We start from the raw sequence: 20,487 nt of genomic DNA, 5'->3' as shown, positions 1-20,487 counted from the left end.
AAAAAAAAAAAAAAAGATGGGAACCAGGGTTGTGTATTTTAGACATGCTCTGGGTTGCTTGCCAATATTGTGTTAACATTTATTGCAGAGAAATTTCTGTTCAGAGTGGCAATCCTGAAATGTATTCATGTTCCAAGGCAGTCAAACACGAAAAGGTCACATAGGAAGCACCAACTATATGAATTTTTAGAAAAGTCGACCAAACACTTATCCGCCTGATCCCAAAGGGTAGGCAGGAGAGACTCCATATAAAGCCTTAGAAAAATACAGAGAGTCACCAAAGGGTCCCCGTGCTTTTCTTTTGCAGAATCGGCTATCCAATTCCAATGTTTGCGGGATTCTGCATCATGTTTGTGTCGACAATTAGTAAGTGTCTACTGTTTGCCTTCTGCGTGTGGGTCATGGGATGGGCTCTGAGGACCCCACACCGGGAATCGAGGCTGCAACCCCGGGGTGGGGGTGGGGGGCTGTGTATTGGCCACAGTTGCAGAAGGGGGTCCGTCAAGCGGTTTGTGGCACTAAAGTGCAGTGCGGTTAGTCAAGAAATGGGCCGTCGGGTTCAGGGCTGGCTTCACGGAGCCCGTGTGGGGCGTCAGGCTGGGACTGATGCACCGCCGGGCCGCTCCCCCGGCAGTGTTCGCCTTCTCCAGCAGCTACGCCTTCCTGCTCATCGCCAGGTCGCTACAGGGCATTGGCTCATCCTGCTCGTCTGTAGCTGGTAGGTGTGCAAAAACGCCTGGTAAGTCAGTGGCCCCAGGGCTGGCTGGCCAGCCCCTTGCGGAATTAGCTGGAATAATGTAGGGAATCACGGTATTAGTGGTGGTGCTTGGGGAGGGGTGCTTAAGGAGGGTACTGCTTTTTCCTTGGCTTCTGCTTTGTCTTACATTTCTGTGCATCTGGCCGGTTTGGGAGATCACAGGCCTGGGCCCGAGAGGGAGGGTGAGTCACAGGTGATTTCTTTTGGTGCTCCCTGGAGAGCTTGGCTGTTGAGCATTTCTTCTCTTGTTTAGGGATGGGCATGCTGGCCAGTGTGTACACAGATGACGAAGAGCGAGGCAACGCCATGGGCATCGCCCTGGGAGGCCTGGCCATGGGGGTGCTAGGTGGGCAAGGGCCATGTGGAGGCCGTCTGCGGGGAGGGGCCTGTCAGCCGTTGGCGGAGGGCCACAGTGCTCCCTGAGTCCACTCCGAGTCTGTTCCCCTGGTATTCCCTACTTTCGTGGAGCCTGTGTAAACTGGTGGGAACTTCCTGACCTGGGGGATGTGGGCTCCCCTGCCTCCCCCTCCCAGCCTGCTGGGTGACTTTGGGCAAAAAAAACCAGAGACCTTCATGGGTCCAGATGTAAAATGAAGGCTGGAAAAGGGTGGTCTGCCAAGCTCCTTTCTCTTGGGCATTCTCTGAGTTACCATCCCACCTGCGGACCTTCCCACCTTGCTCCCTTCCAAGTCTGCCTCTCCCCCTTGCCCTGGCTGACCTCCCTGGCCAGGTGACAGATACCTTCCCTGAGAGGCGATTTGGGTCCTCTCCCTTTGTCGCATTCCCGGCCTTCACTTGGGAGCCCAAAGTTCTGCCCATGCTGGTTTATAAGGACCAAGGTCCTCACTGACCCATTTTCCTGCTCTCGTTAAACAGCACAGTTGTGTGGTCTGGGTATGGTTTCTCTCTGGTTTTTACTTTTGGGGTACCCTTGTATGCTCTTGCCCATGTCTTGGGTATAAAACTGGAGGAAGTTGCCAGGGCAACTTGACCTGAATAGAATGTAGGGTGGCCACCCCAAATAGTTTTTGGAGCAAAGTACAAACTCAGGAAACAAATGGATGCTTCTTGTGGAGTGGCGGGGGTTGGGGGGTGGGCATCAGTCCCAGGGCCTGGCAGCAGCGCCTCTTTCTCTTCCTTGCAGTGGGCCCCCCCTTTGGGAGTGTGCTTTACGAGTTTGTGGGGAAGACCGCTCCGTTCCTGGTGCTGGCTGCCCTGGTGCTCTTGGATGGGGGTGAGTCCACGTGGGCACCTTGGCCGTGACCTCGGCGGCTGTGACCTGTGTCAGGAGGTGCTTGTGCTCACACTGCTTTTTCTTTTTTTTTTCTTTCCCCCTCCCCCTCATAGCTATTCAGCTCTTTGTGCTCCAGCCGTCCCGGGTACAGCCAGAGGTAAGCCCCTGGGGAAGGAGGGTGCTGGGGCGGCCACATCAGCTTTTTTAACCCCTGTTTTTTGCTGACAGAGCCAGAAGGGGACGCCGCTAGCCACATTGCTGAAGGACCCCTACATCCTCATCGCCGCAGGTGGAGCCCCCCTCAGTCTCCCTGATCTTCCTCCGCCAAAGCGTGGGGGGTGGCTGGCGAGAACCAGTGCCCGCTGCTGGGAACTGTAGAGAATCATGAGCGGCCAAGAGGTTATATATGCGTCACCAGGAATGTCTTTCTTCCATCATTAATCTCTGACCCTCAGCCAAGGTCCTTCCTTGGTTTTCACTTGGGGCAAAGGGGTCTAGGTCATGGAGATGCCCTGACCCAGAGGTTTGTTTGTGTCAGTGGCCATCACTGTTTGGCCTTGAACTCCCAGAAGGAGTCGGTGGCCTCCCTGCAGACCTTGTAGGTGGGCGGTCTGATTCACCTGGGCGTGCGTGAGTCAGGGCTGACGGCAGAGCCCCAGAGGACCGCTCCCTTCCCGTGGAGAGGTCACTCTGCGCAGCACCAGAGAGGCTGCCGGGAAACCCTGTCTACAGAAGGTCCCATCTTCGGGTTCTTGGCCTAGATGGGCTCAGGCGAAGCCCCGGTTCTATGGTTTGTTCATTCATCCACGGGACTGTCCCGCCAAGACCATCTCAGGGATGCGGGCCTGGGGCTGCCTGGGCCTGGACGCTGGTCAGCAGTGACCCTTGGGGTCCGGCCAGGAGAGGGCAGCCCTGAAGTGCGGCAGCAGACGCAGTTAGGGTGAGATTTGTCCAAGCAGTGGTCCCGAACACGGCTAGGGCTGTGGGAGTCTGGCTGAACTGGACGCGTGCCCTACCTGAGAGCATTCCAGTTTAGCCTTTTTATGCCCCAGGCTGGCTTTGTTGAAGGCTTCTGCTGCTGGATTTGGTCATGGGGGCACCTGTGTAACCCTGGTCTAGACCCTCTCCATCAGGCCAGCTGGCCCCAGTGTTGCAAACCTGGTGTGGTGACTTCCTTATGCGGGGGACCTCTCTGTGCCCCCAGCATGATGCAGGGACTGTTCCAGTGCCCAGACGCCCATGTAGTCTGGGCGGTCTCAGGTGGAGTGAGGAGATGTGTGGTGAGAGCGGGCCTCCCTGCAGCCCAGCACCCACTGCCTCAGGCTTTCTTTGACCCTCACCGCCTCACCCTCACTCAGGGAGGAAAGATCCACCCAGCACTGAATATCAGGCTGTCATACCTCCACCCAGCCTCGGCTGAGGGAGCTGGAGGCCAGGCGGTGTCTTCTTTGTTCTGGTGAGATTTTAACTTATGAAGGTGACTGAGTGATGACCCAGAGAGGTCAGTGCTATTGAAAGGAGATTTTATTACCACACCACTCAGGGCCACCTGGGGAAGGAGCAGGTTTCCTAGGCCAGAGGTTTGCATGAGAAGGGCAAGGCAGGGCTGGGGGAACAGCTTTGGATGGGCAGGCTTTGGAGCTGGGGGCCGACCCCGGGTGCCTGGCGCCTGGCCCTGGGTGGATTTACTGCAGGGATGTCGGTTTGCTGTGTGAGAGTTGGACAAGGAGGGGTTCAGAGCATGGCCCTGGGTCCCAGGGGAGACATAGGAATGGTATCAGTTTGGCCCTACTGAGCAGACGGCAAGTAACCCGCAACCCTGAATCTGGGCAGCAGGTAGGTGGGGGGAGCTGGTCATGTCTGTATCCTTTCTCTGTTCCACCTGTAACATCACGAAGCATGAAAAAAACCTTTCTTCATTATATGAGCCCCTTAATCACCACAGCACAATGTTCTTTGAATCAGGATTCTGGCAAATTAGAGGTTCCCGGGGACATGGCACAGGAAGCTCCCAGCACTGTGGGGGAAGGGCCCCGTGCGTCTTCTCCCGCAGTGGCTCTACCTTTACCAAGGGTTCTGGTTAACAGGGTGGTAATGGATATTTGCAAAGATACACTATATGGATAGTTGATTTAAAAAAAAAAAAAATCCCTCAACAGCCCATCTGTACTGAATGTACTGGATTTGGGGACATCCCAGGGCATCTTTAGAAATGTCTGTGTTCATTGCACAGTAAAACTTAGGTGCAGGAGCCTCCAGTTGCTGGGGTCTGTGTGTGGTCTAGAAGGGGCCCACACTGGTGGGCGGCCTCAGGCAAGTTACTTCGTTAATAAATTGGAACTCCTTTGCCAGTAGGTTGGGATGGGTAATCAAATGACCTCTAAGGCTCCCTCCAATTCCTTTATGACTCTGGGATTCTAGTTTGAAAATACTGTTTCTTAATACTTTGTTTAAAATTTAATATTTGACTTCAGTTATTAGTATTTCATTTTAATAGATTTAACTTAATATTTAATTATTATTGAATAAGAATAATGATGATGATAGTAATAATAAACCCAACTTCCCCAGTCTCCCCTTGACCTGTTGTCTGTCTTTTCCTCACAAATAGAAGTTCTGGGCCTCCAAGTGGATTGTTCTGGCTGTGGGCATGTGGGGTTTAACTGTGTTTGGAATCAGTAAGAGATGCTCAAGACCCCAAAATGGAAGCACACTAACCCTCTCCCTCCCTTGAAGGGTCCATCTGCTTTGCAAACATGGGGATTGCCATGCTGGAGCCAGCCCTGCCCATCTGGATGATGGAGACCATGTGTTCCCGCAAGTGGCAGCTGGGTAAGGACTGGAGTGGGTGCTTCTGATTCTAGAATTTTTGTCCTCAGGGCGAGTCCTATCATTGTAAGCCCTGCCAAGCTGCAGGTACCAGGATGATAAAATGATGGTTTCTCTTTGACACTTAATGGGGTCCGTGCTTAGGGTTGCAATGAGCTTTGGGGTCTGTTTCAGCTCCAGTTTTTTTTTTTTTTAATCATCCCTGATGGATACAGAATTAGCATAGAGGCATCAGACGTGGGCAGAAACGAGAGCGCAAAAATACATTCAGTGTCTCCCCATGTTTCTGAATTAGACTAGCTATGTTAAATGTATGTGGACAGCAATAAAATTTATGTGAAAGAAGCTAACAAGCAGGACTTAAGAGGATTAATTTTAACATTTCTAATTTAGAAAGTAATACATACTTTATTATTTAAAAAACAGACCCAGATCAAGGAAATGAATCTTAAAATCTCATGTTCATCTTTTTCCTCCCAGCCCAGTCCTCCATGATACTCATTTTTAATAGTTTTGTGTCTTTTCCCAGATGGTTCTGCATTTATCACCACGTAGGAGATGCTTAAAAGCCCAACTCAAGTGGAATCTTCCCAAATGTATCACTGTGTGACCTCTTGTTTGTTCATGTTTCCAGGTCAGATGGGTAGATTTAATTTTGAAAATTAATTAAATTTAAATTTTTACAAATTACACATGTACTTAATGTTTAAGTGGAACATTACTAGCATTACTAGAATTATAATGAAAAAGCCAGTAGTCTTTGACCTATACCTCCCCACCTCCAACCCCCTTCCTAGATTTGATAACCTTCAACACTTTTGGTTGTTTTTTCTGCTAATTTAGGTCTCTAATAAGTGTAACTGCTGTTTTTTTTTTTTTAAGTTCTCCAATTTCTGACATTATCTACCAGCTCCCTAACGTGGTAGATGGAGATTTAATGCCATTATTCTACCTGAAAACATCAAACAACCAACTTACCTGTTTTCTCAACTTCTGTTTTCCTAAAACAGTTATATTACGGTTGTTGGTTAGATTGGCATTCAGTATTGACATTATCGTGACTATGTAAATATTGTTCAAAGAAGAGCTATACAGAGTTTTGTGATTATTTCTTTTTACAAACTTTTGTTTTTCCTGGAGTTAGTCATGGCCATGTCTTTCCATTTTCTTAGTTTTCAATGTAGCATTTATGGACATATTCCGAAACTCTCTGGCAGAAGTTAAAGGCCCTCTAAATGTGGCCAAGTACATCAGCAAGACTAATCTGTGTTTTTGCTTGTTTGTGGACATTTGTCTCACATTACTCTGTCTTGCTTCAGTCTGGACTTACCACTAGGTCATCCTAGGACTTTCCTCTTCCAGTATCTGGGCATCGTTGCCTCTCTTCTGTTTCCTATATCCTTCTCCTCTATATTCCTTTCTCTTGGTTTACTCTATCATTATGATAGAACACATCCTCTAGCTGCTTTCTGAGAGATGGTGCATGGCACGTAAAGTTTTCAGAGATCCTGTATATCAACAAACATCTTTATTCTCATGTTTGGTTGACTTAGTCTATTTGGGTATATGATTCTTGGTTGGAAATTATTTTTCTTCAGTTTTGAGGCCACTGCCCTATTGTGCTCTAGTGTCCAGGGTTGTTGTTGAGGAGGCTAGTGTCCTTCTCATTCCCCATCCCCTGTAAGTGGTGAAAGGATCTCTTCCTCTCTAGGTTATGAGCGTCCATGATGGTTTTTGCAGTGGGGTCTGTTTTCTTCTACTGGGCACTTGCTTGGTTAGCCTGTTCACTTGGGAAGCTGCTCCTTTTAGTTCCGGGAAACCATTTTGTATTATTTCCTTAATTAATCCTCTCCTCTACTCCATTTTCTTTCTTTTACTGTTACCCTCGTTGTTTTGATGTTGGACCCTCTGTGCTTTATCCTTTTAATTTCTTGTCTTTTTCTTATTTCCACTGATTTTTTTTTAAAGATTTTATTTATTCATTTGAGAGAGAGAGCGAGCGAGCAGGCACACATAAGCAGGGGGGAGAGGCAGAGGGAGAAGCAGACTCCCTGCTGAGCAGGGAGCCTGATGTGGGGCTTGATCCCAGAACCCAGAGATCATGACCTGAGCTGAAGGCAGAGGCTTAACCATGAGCCACCCAGGCACCCCTATAACTGATTTCTTCATCTTCATTTTCTAGTCTATTAAATTTTTGTAATTGGTGTCTTCATATCTTAAATTTGAAGAGCCCTTTCATATTTACTCTAAATGGTTTTGGACGTGTGGAAAGGCTGTTGAAATAACAGCCTCTTACCATTTAGTAGGAAGACTTCCACTCCCTATCTCAGCCTCTCGTGTTATCCCTGGTCTCCATGCTGCCTGGGCTCCCTGGGCCAATTGAGCTTAGTTTCTCTAAAGAAGCTGTTCTCCTGCCAGGGTGAGTGATTGAGAGCTAGGAGGGTCCAAGTGCTCTTCAAACAACCTTTCAACCCTCTTTCCAGCTGACAGACTCAGCCTTACATTCACAGTACCTGGAGCCTTCAGTTCCTGAATATTCTGGGTCCTGAGGCACAAAAGCTGTTCCTTCTTGTTGGCTGCCCCATGTGCAGGTGGAAGGTTCCAGTGTTTTCTGCTTTGTCCATCACTGCTCTCACTCTGCTGCTTCCTCCCTCTCACTGCATTTTCTCCTTTTATTTGTTTTTGGGCATTGAGGGGAGGGTGTGGAGTTTTCTTTTGTTCCTTTATTAAAATTTAAACAGAATTTGGGATAGGAATAGAGAAAAACCTATAGATTCAGTGTGCCCTGTTTAACTGGAAGCCCAACATTCATTTTAACAATTGGATATTGTTCTATTTTAAGGTTATACCATAAATTTTCCGCCAGTTCCTATTGCTGGACATTTGGGTTAGTTCGTTTTTGCCATAGAAACCATACTTGTAGCAAGATATTCTTACATGTATTCCCGTTCATGTTTGCAAGTATTTCTGTGTGCAGATTCCTGAAAGTTCAGCGGGCATTCGATAATTAGTAGCATTGCACTAACACAAGTATTGTCTTTCCCAGTTGCGTATGTGAGAAGGTGGGGGGGTCTCATTTTGATTTCTTTTTACAAATTCTTCGCAGTTGAGCATTTTTTCATATGTTTCTTAGCTATATCTATTTCCTCTATGTGGATTTCTTATTAATATACTTTGCCCATTTTTTTTCTGGGGAGTTTTGCCCTTACTGATTTTAAATGTTCTTTGTATGTTGATATTAATCCTTTATCAGATGTTTTGCAAATATTGCCTCTGTCTTGTTGTATGTCTTTTGAGTTTATAAATGGACTCCCCCCCCCGCCGCCCCCAACTCAGAACATTTAAGATGCCGCTAGTCAGGGTTAGTGGTCTGCCCCTTCGTGTCCTTGTCATTTCAAGGCGAGACCTTTCCCGTGTGGAGATTATTTTTGTCATCCATATTTTCCCCTCATTTATGATTTGTTTTTTTACATGAAAATCTTGGATTTACACAGACTTACTTTACGTGCATGGTGTGTGAGAAGGATCTGGTGTTACTGTTTTCTGTATGACTAGCCAGTTACCCTAAGTGTCCACCCAGTTTTTCCCACCTTTATCATACTTGAAATGACTGTGTGTCCTTGGGTCTGTTTCTGGGTTCTCTCTTCTGTTCCATTAGTCGGCAGGAATTTCTGTGTCAAGATCCTCCTATTTGATTACTGGAGCTTTAGGACATTGTTGAATATCTGGACAGCTAGTCCCTGCACGCACACCTTTTTCTTTAAGAATTTATTGATTATCCTTCCTGGGGATTTATTTTCTTTTCATAGTTCTCTCAGCTTATAAATTGCCATCTTTGGATGGAGATTCTCAGTTCCAAGTGAAGCTGACATTTTTAGTGCCCCCAGCCTTCCCACAGGCAACTTTCTATTCCCTCTGCCGTGACATCTTGCTAGATGCTGCTTCCTGGTTCACACTTGTCCCTACCGCAGCCCTTATGGACGCTGCCCTGATTTGCTGTGTTCTTTCATCAAATAATCCTTCCTTAAAAAGTCCCAAATTGCTTGGGGCAGGGCAGGATGAGGAGGGGCTGCTATTGGGTGTGGGGTTTCTCTTTGGGGCGATAAAAGTAGTTTGGAAACAAATAGTGCTGATGGTTGCACAACCCTGTGAACGGTACACTTGCAAAGGGGGAGTTTTAGGGTATATAAATGATGTCACGAACAAAATCAAAACCACGTCCCAAACAGCAAGAGTCATTCAGCGACAGAGGAAGGATTCTTGGAGCAAATCTAAGGCTGGTTCTTAGAAATTTAGCTCAGAACCTCCTGGCAAGGGAGATGCCAGAGGAGACCCAGAGACCCGAAGCTCCCAGGGAAGGCATACCACTTTGCAGAGGGAAGGACTTGTTCTAACTGGGAGTTTTATTTATTTATTTATTTTATTTTATTTTATTTTTTTTTAAAGATTTTATTTATTTTTTTGACAGAGAGAGACACAGCGAGAGAGGGAACACAAGCAGGGGGAGTGGGAGAGGGAGAAGCAGGCTCCCCGCAGAGCAGGGAGCCCGATGCGGGACTTGATGCCAGGACCGTGGGATCATGACCTGAGCTGAAGGCAGTCGCTTAACCAACTGAGCCACCCAAGCGCCCCTAACCGGGAGTTTTATAAAAGATGAAGAGCCGCTCTTCCTGTCTTGTTGCCCATGCTGGCCGTTAACCCCGTGGGCGCCGTTTCTCCCCATGGTGGTTTGGGCCTCCAGGTGTTTCCAGGAGGCGCCCCTCATCCCCCGCGGCACTTGGTGTGCGCACTGCGGGGTCCACGGAGCCTCTGCGTTCGCTTTGCGAGCGCTCTTGGGCTGAAGCCCTTTTCTGGTGTTTCTCTTGTCCCCACCTAACTGACTTCTTTTCTTTCCTGACTGAATGCATCTTGGCCATGAGCAGGGCACCTCGGCTGCTCCATCCTTTTCCTCTCCAGACGCAGCCTGAGGTTTTCTTTAGAAAGTCCTGAAGTCCATCAGAGGCCGGGGCCTTCTGGGTTAGATAACAGGCTGCAGACCACCTCGGTTTTATCAGGAGATCCTCTTGGGCTTATCTCCTGGGCCAGATGGTCCGCCTGTTGCACCTTTCCACCCTGAGCTCACGCCCTTCCTGCCTCCGACACGGACTTGTGTTTCAAGAGAATCCCGTATTTGCACCTGTTTTGCCATGTCCTCCCCAGTGTGCGTGGAGCACCTCTCCCAGAGCCCCTCAGGCCCCTCGGAGCCTTGGGGTGAGGAGGCCACGGGGCGCAGGGGATGCAGTATGAGGACTGAGGGTGGAGGTGAGGACCCGCCGGCAGGGTGCATAGCTGTTCTCGGGAGGCCTGGGCGGCCTCCCCTCCCGGTGCAAGGTCATGTGTCAGCTCTCTTTCCGGTCCCTTCTGCCCCTCTGCTTCCCTCAGCATTTCTGGAAAAAGACCGTAAGCTGTGAAGTCCAAGCAAAACAATCTTATCAGCTGCCCAGGGGACGCATGACGGCTTTTGTTGAACGCTGCGTTTTCGGCCATAATTTTTAGAGGAGGTAGATGGCGGCCTCAGGAATGGGTCTTCTGGAGCTCGGAAGAAGCCCACGGACGCATTCCCACCATCCCTCTGGGGCTGCATGTCCAGCATCGGCTCCTTGGGGGCTTCATGGTGGGTTGAGCCTTGCCCTCTTGTGCCCGTCGAGCCGGTGGTCAAAGCCAGGCTTTCCATGGAAGCACAGGGGTGGGCAGACGATCCCCGTGGATGAACTTTCTCATAGGTGCAGGGGTGAGTGAGGAGGTGCAGGCACCCCTGTGAGGAGAGCAGCGGCCCAGCAGAAGGGGAGGCTCCCACGTGTGGCCCCCGCACTGTGTGCAGGCCGGCCTGTCAACACGTTCCTCCTCGTGTCAGGAAGAGGCGGACAGAGACTTCTTGTCACATTTGCAGGGGCTACGGGTTTGGGGAGGGACAGAGTTGGCCAGTTGGTGACAGACCCTAAAAGATCTCCCCTGGCACCAGCCAAGGGCTGAAAAGGACAAGGAGGAATCCCTCTGGTGAGAAGGTAGAGTCCTGCCCTAGGGTGGAAGACGCCCCCCGGAGGCTGGCGGGGACGGGATGGGGGGGTGCGGGTCGGTGCGCCGTGAGCCCCTCAAAGGTTGTGTGAGCATGAGCGGCGGCTCCCCGGGTGCTGAACAGGCGTGACTGCCTCCAGAACCCGGAGTAGCCCAGGGGCCAGATGGTGGAGCCAGCCCTGCCGTTCCCTCGGCCCTTCCCCAAGTGCTGTGGTCACGTGTTGTGCCCCCAGCATGGAGCTGGGCGGGGTCAGTTCCGGGCACCGTGTTTCAAGGTCGAGGAGTCACTTGAACTTGTACACGAGGGTGTTAGTGGATGCCCAGCCACTGGGAACGACCCGGAGCCCTGGTGGTGGTTCGCTGGGGAAGCCAAACCATGGGTGGGATGCATTTTCTCTCATGCGGGTGGCCTGGCTGGGGGAGGAGGTGGAAGGTCCAGAATGCACACCAGGACCAGTGGGTGGAAGTGATGGCAAACTTTGGGCTTGGTGTTAGGACACCTGCCCCTCGCAGGAACGGTCCTTAAAGATCTGTCTGGAAGAGCAGTGCTCCCAGCCTGGGTCTCTCTGAGCAAAGCCAGGTGGTCTCCTCTTGGGACACCAGGCAGGCTGCTGGGGGAGGCACACTGAGGTTTCTAGATTTCTTTGAGTTCCTAGAACGGGTTCTGTAGGTTGTGTGGTGTGGTGGGGGCCCTGGCAATGCAGAGGATGTGAAGCTGTGGCAGATCAGCTCTCAGGGGCTTGGAGGCTGAGGTCCGAAGCTGGAAGTCAAGAAAAGAGGATCCTGGCTCCAGACGACACTGTCGTCTCTCACCCCCCGGAGGCAGGCTGCTGGACAAAGGGGGCCCTGCCTTCAAGGGACAGTGGCCTCCCTCAATACTTTTGGTTCTGTGAAGTCAGTGTCCTTACACGGGTTTTTTTCTCTAAGTGCTCAGCCGTGTTCTGAGCACCACCTGTGCTCAGAACAGGTGTTGTGGTCCCCCCTGCCCGCTAGGAGATCACTGCAGTTTGGGGAAGGCCAGCCTGCCAGGGTGAAATGGCAGGAAGGAGCTCACAGGGAGGGACAGGGCAGGGGAATCAGACAGGGAGGACTAGTTGCCCTTGGAACCTCAAAGCCTTCCTATGAGATGCGTGCTGTAGGAGCGGTCGCTGTTTCTCGGGCTCTGAGAGGTTACGGTGAACCCCCCGAGCCTCCGCTAGTCTGTGTCTAGCTGAAAGGAACATGTTGTTTCTTGCCTTACTTCCGGTGCTTTCTCCCGGAGAAGCACGAAACTGGAGTTTGCCACCTGAGAGTATTTGCCGTCTATGGAAAATCAGGTGCGTCCACAGGCGGGTCCCACGGGTGAGCTTAGCACCCCATTCGTAAGTCCGGAAGCTGTGGCTGATCTGTGGCTTCCTCGGGAGCACGTCCTGCTTTGAGGCTTTGCCCCTAGAATCCGGATTCACCAGGAGGCAGGGCTCCTGGCCGAGTTCTCTGCCATCCACGTCCTTTGGCTCCAGGTTACGGCGGTGTGTGTGGACCGGAGTTCAGCCCATAGGTGGGTTTTGGTTGGCTGCTTCAGTGTCAGCCTGCAAGGGCTTTACGTTTTTAAAAATTAGTTGCCAACATTTACAAATCCCAGGAGGTTTCATGTAAGACCCTTGAGTTCAGGCTTTTCTAGAAAAATTGGATCTTCCAATCTGGGACCTTAGTCCTCCAGAGCAGTAATCGCCCGGGAGGAAGCGCAGCTGCTTTCCTGGAGGGGGTCGAGGCCCTTCCCCTCCGTTTTCCTTTTGTTTCTCGGACGCTGAGGCCCAACGTTGGTGGCTCTTTATCATGGCCCCTGTGCCGTTATTTATCTCATACTTTGCTTCCTTCCTTGATTTACCTCCTCCCCGAACCCCGGAGACACTCATCCTGAGACCAAGGCCTTCGTGATTTCTTATGTCTCCAGACTAACTCGACTACGTTGTGGTCAAGGTTAGGCCTAATTACCGGCTACTTTGGGGAGCTTCTGGGTTCCCAGAGCACTGCGTCCATACCTGTGTTCGTCAGTCCCTAACATAGCCATGTCCCAGTTCAGGCGTCATCTGCTTCCTTCCTTTGAAGACGCGCTCATGGCGACCAGAGCCACGTTGTGGTCATTGTCTTCACTGTAGCGCTGAGCCGGGGCCATGCTATCAGTCACGTTTACTGAATCCGATTACACCCAACAATCATCTGGCCGCCCCTATGACAAGTGTGACGGAAATGGTTTCCTGGAACATGAAAATGAGATTGCTCTCTATTATTATTTCCCAGATCACCAAGCCTAAGATGATTTGGTTTTGGATTTCGCTCCTGAACCTAATCATTTTGGAAGTCCCTCCTGTGCTGGAAGGCTCAGCCTCTCTGGAGGGTTTGATGGCTTGCATTCGTGCTTAGAGAGGTGCAGGGGGAGGCTGCTGTATCCTTGAAGGGGCGAGATCACACTTGTCTGTCTGCACGCTGCCGAGCTGCCGGGACAAGAAGGGTCCCGGGCCCTGGGCATTTCCAGTGCCTACCTGCTGACCATCTAGTATCTGGCATGCATGTCTAGCTCGCACAGTCATGGGATCGAGGACTGAGCAACGTTCACCATGAGTGGGCAGGGCTTAGCATCAAATCTGGCATAACTGAGTCCAAGAAGAACATTAAAAGTATGACTAGTCTGGGGCGCCTGGGTGGCTCAGTCGTTAAGCGTCTGCCTTCGGCTCAGGTCATGATCGCAGGGTCCTGGGATAGAGCCCCACATCGGGCCCCCTGCTCAGCGCGGAGCCTGCTTCTCCCTCTCCCTCTGCCTGCCGCTCCCCCTGCTTGTGCTCTCTATCTCTCTGTCAAGTAAATAAATAAAATCTTAAAAAAAAAAAAATATGACTAGTTCGAAAAAAGCCATCTTTTGAGAAGAGATTGTCTATTGTCCTGATAACGGATGGGGACCACACGGAGCTGATGTGGACAAATCCCCAGCAGCCAGGCAGGTCATACTCGAGGAGGACTTTCTGTTTAATGCAGAGACGACGTTCAAGGCGACCACCGCCACCCACCTGGAAATTGGCACAGGCTTGGCCCGGGGATGCCAGGTGCCCGGGAGAGCGTGGAAACCTTGGACATGTCAATGTCCGTCACGTGACTCGGCCACAGAAAAGGACCACGTGGACATTTATTTTTTTAGACATGGAAAGATGTTCATAAAGCTAGTTGAAAGAAGCAGCGTGTAGAACAGTAGTACAAACCCATGTTTTGTTTTTTGTTTTTTCTTAAAATCCCATGGACACACATTTATCTGTGTGTGTATGAACTTGCGTGTATAAACTTACGGGAGGGGATGCCCATGCTCATTCTCTGAGTGATGGGGTTTGGGATGATTTTAACTTTTTTCTTGGTCCTTAACATGCCCGTTTTTTCCCCCAATGCCCGTGTCTTCCTCCTTGTGGTAAAGTAACAAAGGGGTGAGGCCGGGGCGCGTGTGGGGTCGCAGTGGCCCCGCTCCCGGGGCGGGAGACGCCCATATCAGGCTGCGCATGCAGCCACCACCAGGCAAGATGGAGCTGTTGATAGAGGCATGGATTTCATTTCTGGAGTGTCTCAGCAGCTTTGTGAGGACGGGTCAGACCCGTGGGGGCCAGTCTGGATCCGTCAGCCGCCGGATATTAGCTGCTTGGGTGCTGGCCCCAGGGCTTCTCTCCTCGGTTCTAATCACCATCATGGTGTCTGACAATTATTACTTTTTCTAACACTTGACTGATAATCAATACTGATAAGGTGTCCTTTTCATAAATTTACAGGCATTGCTTTCTTGCCAGCTAGCATCTCTTATCTCATTGGAACCAATATTTTTGGGATGCTCGCACACAAAATGGGGAGGTAAGATGAAATGCGAACAGCGCTCACTCTCTTAGAACAATGTAGCTCTTTTAAGCAAATTCTGCATGTTTCTGCCTTAGTTATCACAAGCAATTGTTTTAATTTCTATTGAAAAATTGGACTGGGGAAAAAATCGGAGTGGTCATTTATTGAAGGTGCTTTTTTTGTTTTCTTGGTAGGTGGCTTTGTGCTCTTCTAGGAATGATAATTGTTGGAATCAGCATTTTATGTGTGAGTAAAAGATATTTGACAAGTGGTAATGGTCTGTAAATAAAACTTTTGTTTTGGGCCAGAATCCCCAGGAAACCTTTTACAGCTGTTTAAAGTTTATTGATATTTGGTTTTATGACATCTCCCATTTTCCTCTAATTTTTTTGTCATCTTAAACACTTTGGACAAGATTTTCCAAGGAATATATTTTCATTTTATGTCAGTTGGAGGTTCTGTAGTATATTTTGTTACATAGTGTAAATGTCACTACTCCCTCATCATTTTAAACATTATAGTGTCTTAAAACACTTTCAGACAACTAGCCTGAAACAATAGCAAGATGTTTTTCTAGAATAAAACACCTTCTACCAATGGCCCGTATCTACCGCAGGTGAGGCCTTCTGGTTCTTGTCAGAGTGGAGTGTGGTCCAGGCTGATCTCAACTATGGCAGCCAGCGAGTTTTCCTTGGTGGTCGCAAAAACCCATTTCAGCTTCAACTTTTAAAGACTCGGAGGTCCCGGTTCTCCCCAGACAGCACCCTCGTCCTTTCTCCCATTTCTTTCAGAAGGAAACATGCACACCCAGGCCAGAGAAAACATGTCTTTAAGGTTTTCCCAGAAGATTTGCAGTTGGATATCACGATTCTCGTGTAATGTTTCTTTCCTCTTACAGATTCCTTTTGCAAAAAACATTTATGGACTCATAGCTCCCAACTTTGGAGTTGGTTTTGCAATCGGTAAGTTGCATAACCTTATGCCTAAATTTGAAACTTTGTTTTCCCCACAACTAAGAAAGATCTCCTCTTATTTGGGCAGACTGTAGTTTCTCAACCTAAAATTTCTGGAAGCTTGAGAGGAGGCTGTGGGCAGCCACGTTCAAGTACAGCCTGACGATTATCTATAGATAGATACCTGCTTCTGCATACTAGTCCTTTATTTCCAGAAAACCAGTATTTTTAAAAGCCTGATATTTACAGAAGCAAACGGATACTCCGTTGCTGCCCTTGGGCAAACAAGAGAATCCCTCGCTCAGAGCGCGTTTGTTTGGGCTCAGGTCTGTGCACGGAGCTGCTCCTATGAACCGGGGTGGGGTGGGGGCAGAGACCTCACATGTATTTTCTGTGAGGTTTGGTACAGAAAGGGTGAACAGAGATATCGATCACCACCGTGCTGCGGGACTTCTCACCGGCAAAGGGGACGAGTCTGTAATGGGAGGAATAGTCACATGTTAGGAACAATCTCGTGAACGTTTTCGATAAACAGCATACATTTGTTTCTCATTTGTAATATACAGATGGGGCCTAATAAAAGTAAATGCCAAATCTATCAGAAGCTAAAGGCAAGAATTGAATCTTTGGTACTGTGGAAAGAGCGAAGGGAGCCTCTGCGACTCCCCAGGCTGGGTTAGGTTTGTCCTCACACAGCACCTCATGGTGTCCGTGACAACTGTGATTCATGTTTCAGCTTTTTGCGGCCCGTCCGCCCCTTCTGTCCACGTTGTTCACCCCATGGCCCCAGCACCCTCCACATGTTAGGGGATCAAGGAATACTCATTGAATGAAAGAAACTTCCCTCCTCTTCTTGCTGCTAGTCCTTGGTGGGGGTGAGGGAGCTAACTTTGGAGTACCCCGCTGGAGGGGTCCACGGATGATACAGTCTCATTTTAGCCAATCATTATCTGCACCATTTTATGGATGGGGAAGCCAGTGTTTGGAGAGAGAAGGAATGGCTGTGCTCACCCCGCCAGGGACTTGAGGCCAGGACTCAGCACACATGCTCTTTCTTTATGCTTCCTGTCCCTGCCTGTTGAAGGAACAAGAGATTATAATACTGGCCTTGGACGTGGTGTTTGTTTGAGCCCCAAATCAGACCTCTTTCAGTCTCTTCCCTGAGCAGGGCAGGGTGACCTCTCAGACAGCTTCATGTTCTGATTCCTTCCCATATTCCCTGATACTTTCCAGCTTCTTCTTATGGTCTGCGTGTGAGGCTAAGCTGTGGATGAGGATGGGGGTGTGTGAGGTTTGTAGGTATGCCCCTGGGTGAGGGCAAGGGGCCAGTGGACCGGAAGAGAGTTAATCTGGAAAGCACCAGCTGGAAGCAAGTGAGAGGGCCACACAGCTGGTAGCTGGCACCCCACTGGATGTGAAGCCTGGTCTGTGAGTCACCAGAGGGCTGGGGGCCCTCCCCTGGAAGATGGGCCCTTCAGACCATAGAGGACAGGTGAGGTAAGGTGGAGAACAGGCAAAGGTGGCCTGGGCTCCAGTCCCAGCCTCAGTGACTGGCAGTCTGTCTTCAGTGAAGGGTATGCCTCAGGCAGCCTGCCTTGAGACTCACAGGTGGTGATGACCACTGGGGAAGAGCTGGTGGGGTTGTGAGGTTAGGACACAGTCCCCGATATTCCCCACATTTTTGGGTTACATCCGTTTTCCATAGACCATGTTCCCTGACTGTCCACAGGAATGGTGGATTCATCAATGATGCCCATCATGGGCTACCTGGTCGACCTGCGGCACGTGTCTGTCTACGGGAGCGTGTATGCCATTGCGGATGTGGCCTTCTGCATGGGATACGCCATAGGTAAGGACGCTGGCTCTTCAGAACAGTGTTTTAGCTTAATGCATGATCATGCTGATTGAAAATTATTTAAACTTTTGTATCTTCCTATCTGTGAGACGTCTGGAGAGAGGTCGATCTGATTCTCTGTTTCCTGAAAGGTCCTTCTGCTGGTGGGGCTATCGCAAAGGCAATCGGATTTCCATGGCTCATGACCATTATTGGAATAATTGATATTCTTTTTGCTCCTCTCTGCTTTTTTCTTCGAAGTCCACCTGCCAAGGAAGAAAAAATGGTAAGAAAATTTTAGGCCACAGTCAAGTGTTTCTTTTTTTTTTTAAAGATTTTATTTATTTATTTGACAAAGAGAGACACAGCGAGAGAGGGAACACAAGCAGGGGGAGTGGGAGAGGGAGAAGCAGGCTTCCCGCCGAGCAGGGAGCCCGATGCGGGGCTCGATCCCAGGACCCTGGGATCAAACCTGAGCCGAAGGCAGAAGCTTAGCAACTGAGCCACCCAGGTGCCCCAGCAGTCAAGTGTTTCTTGATCATTTTAGCATGGTCTTCTGGATAGTTTCTTCATGGCTGAATTATAAAATATGTTTCTGCTCCTTTTGGACAGAATTCCCCAAACATAAATGGTCAAAGTTCCTTTTGAGTTTATACCACATGGACCATAGTTTTTTTTTTTTTACTATATCAAGCATTTCGTTTGTAAATGTGAAGAATGAAATGACTTTTATACATATGTTAGGAGTCTGTGTAGCTCTTTTGTCAACCAGACATGGGGTAGTTCAATGTAATTTTCTTCAGTTCTTGAAAATCTTGGATATTATTTTTTTTGCCTCCTGTGCCGAGTCCTAAGATTAGCCATTTTTCGTGCCGTTTGCTTTTCTCCTGAGCCTTACAGCTTTCACTAATAGTGTTTTAGTCCTTACTGCAAAAGATTCTGGAGATGGTTTTGGTGTAGATAACAGAGCATTTTGGAAAACTATCATATATGTACCTCTGGGCACACAGGGGCATGTCTAACCTTTAAATTCACAATTTTATAACCAGAACCGTAACTAGATGAAAGATATAGAATTGAGTATAAGGTGTTCCTCTTCTGAACAGATTCACTTATTGATTCTAAACTTGAATTTTGAAATGCATTAGTCGTGTTAACCTGACAGCCTTCATACGTGGTGATTGGAGTTTTTAAAAAACCTCCCATGGTGACAGATTCTCATCCAGCTGGAAGAAGAGTGGTTTAGATTAAGAATGAATGAGATAACCAAGGCAGGGAGAGACAGTATTTTTGTGATTATGAGGTTCACTTGTGATGTTCTCTTGGGGGTACATCCGAAGTTCTTTCTGACGGTTGAACTGAAATGGGTCTTGATGCTTTGGCATTTCTCGAACTGCCCTTTTATGATTTTCCCCAAAGAGTGGGTTTAAAAACAGACACAGGGGCGCCTGGGTGGCTCAGCCGGTTAAGTGTCTGCCTTCGGCTCAGGTCATGATCCCAGGGTCCTGGGATCGAGCCCCGCATCGGGCTCCCTGCTCCGCAGGAAGCCTGCTTCTCCCTCTCCCACTCCCCCTGCTCGTGTTCCCTCTCTCGCTGTGTCTCTCTCTGTCAAATAAATAAATAAAATCTTTAAAAATAAAATAAAATAAAATAAAAACAGACACAGATTCTAAAGTTAGGCCATGTGCAGCCTTTATTTGTTTGGAGCATTCTTTGTATTCATTAATTCCTTCAATATATTTAAAAAATATATTCTGCATTGGGCACTGGTCTTATGCCCTTTATTATACAGGATGTAAAGCGGTAATTTTGAATCACTCAGGACCTGTTCGATGCAAAGAAAAGGAGTGGAAGGTGTTGTGGAAATATCCCGGTGGAAACCACCCTTTCTTCCTTCCTCTTGCTTAGATGCTGAACAACCATAGTGCTTTATTGATCATCTGACCTGTCTCCCGGCCTGACCCCCACACAGTGCCTTGCCCAAATCAGGGTCAGAAAACTCTCAGTGCAACAACTAAAAACTGTCATTCTGTTGCCCCCATATCAATTTGATTAAGGCTGAAGGAAGGTTACTCCCACCCCTTTTTGACCAACAAAAGACAAATCACCTACGAATGCTCCTGTCACCCAGGAGACTGTTTACGATTCTTGGGAGATAGTGAAGGGCTGGCATGGCCCTGGAGCCAAACTGTCCCATGCGGAAATGACCGCGTCTGCCTCACTGGCTGGCTGGGAGCATTCGGAGGAGAATCCCACAGGGTGCTTAGCCCCGTGCTTAGCACACAGGAAATGTTCATTCAGCAAATGTGTTACTATTTCCAGTACCACCCTATACTTCTTTCTTGCTTTTACTGAATGCTCTGATTTACTGTCCGCCCAGAGGGCCCCTGCTATTGTCCCTTTGTCCCCTCTGTGAGGTGAGTGCTTCCTTTGGCTACTGAGACCCCAGGACTGCTGAATGGGTTTCCCTGGCCAAGCAGCGGACGTTAGTGGCTGTTGGGTTATCTGTGTGTCGGCAGCAGCGCGATGGCTTATCTGGGGCGTCGGAGGAAATGAGCGAGATGAGCGAGGTCCGAGGATGAGCTGGGGGATCAGCCTGCCCACCAGCTGCCACCGTGGGGGTCCACATGACGCCGGGCAGGAGGCAGGTCCCTGGTGCCTCTTCTCTTCCCTCATGTAAATCCGTGCTTTAGTTCACTTGACAATGCCCAGGAAGTGAAAGAGACGATCTTGAGAGGCAAAGCAACAAGAATTGCAGGCTTCCAGAAAGCCACTTTCACTGTAAAATGTCAAAATCCTTAATGCATGCCTAGCAAGAGGAATCCTTAAAAACTTGAGAAAACGCGCATCTCGCCGCCCGTAATTGCTGCCCGTGATCGAAGGTATCACACTGGATTCCGTTTGCCCCATGGGATGGTAGCCTTTGTGGGTGGCCGGCGGCGGCTGCCTACTCACGGAGCAGGAAGCAACCTAATGA

The 20,487-nt window shown here is 49.2% G+C and overlaps 1 protein-coding gene across 1 annotated transcript in view; it reads left to right on the top strand.

Annotated features, from left to right (window-relative positions):
* The window catches only part of SLC18A2 (solute carrier family 18 member A2), a 35,038-nt gene that overhangs the window by 8,240 nt on the left and 6,311 nt on the right, over positions 1–20,487 (top strand). The window contains exons 3-14 of the mRNA XM_081823431.1: positions 308–366; positions 635–718; positions 1,011–1,103; positions 1,902–1,991; positions 2,105–2,148; positions 2,220–2,280; positions 4,728–4,823; positions 14,660–14,738; positions 14,918–14,969; positions 15,622–15,685; positions 17,406–17,525; positions 17,663–17,796. Coding sequence (XP_081679557.1) covers positions 308–366; positions 635–718; positions 1,011–1,103; positions 1,902–1,991; positions 2,105–2,148; positions 2,220–2,280; positions 4,728–4,823; positions 14,660–14,738; positions 14,918–14,969; positions 15,622–15,685; positions 17,406–17,525; positions 17,663–17,796 — 976 coding nt within the window. The remainder of the gene's footprint in view (positions 1–307; positions 367–634; positions 719–1,010; positions 1,104–1,901; positions 1,992–2,104; positions 2,149–2,219; positions 2,281–4,727; positions 4,824–14,659; positions 14,739–14,917; positions 14,970–15,621; positions 15,686–17,405; positions 17,526–17,662; positions 17,797–20,487) is intronic.

Source organism: Leptonychotes weddellii, chromosome 6, assembly GCF_054177405.1.
Source record: "Leptonychotes weddellii isolate Sample4059 chromosome 6, ASM5417740v2, whole genome shotgun sequence".
NCBI lineage: Eukaryota > Metazoa > Chordata > Mammalia > Carnivora > Phocidae > Leptonychotes > Leptonychotes weddellii.
This window is presented reverse-complemented; position numbering and strand designations above follow the sequence as displayed.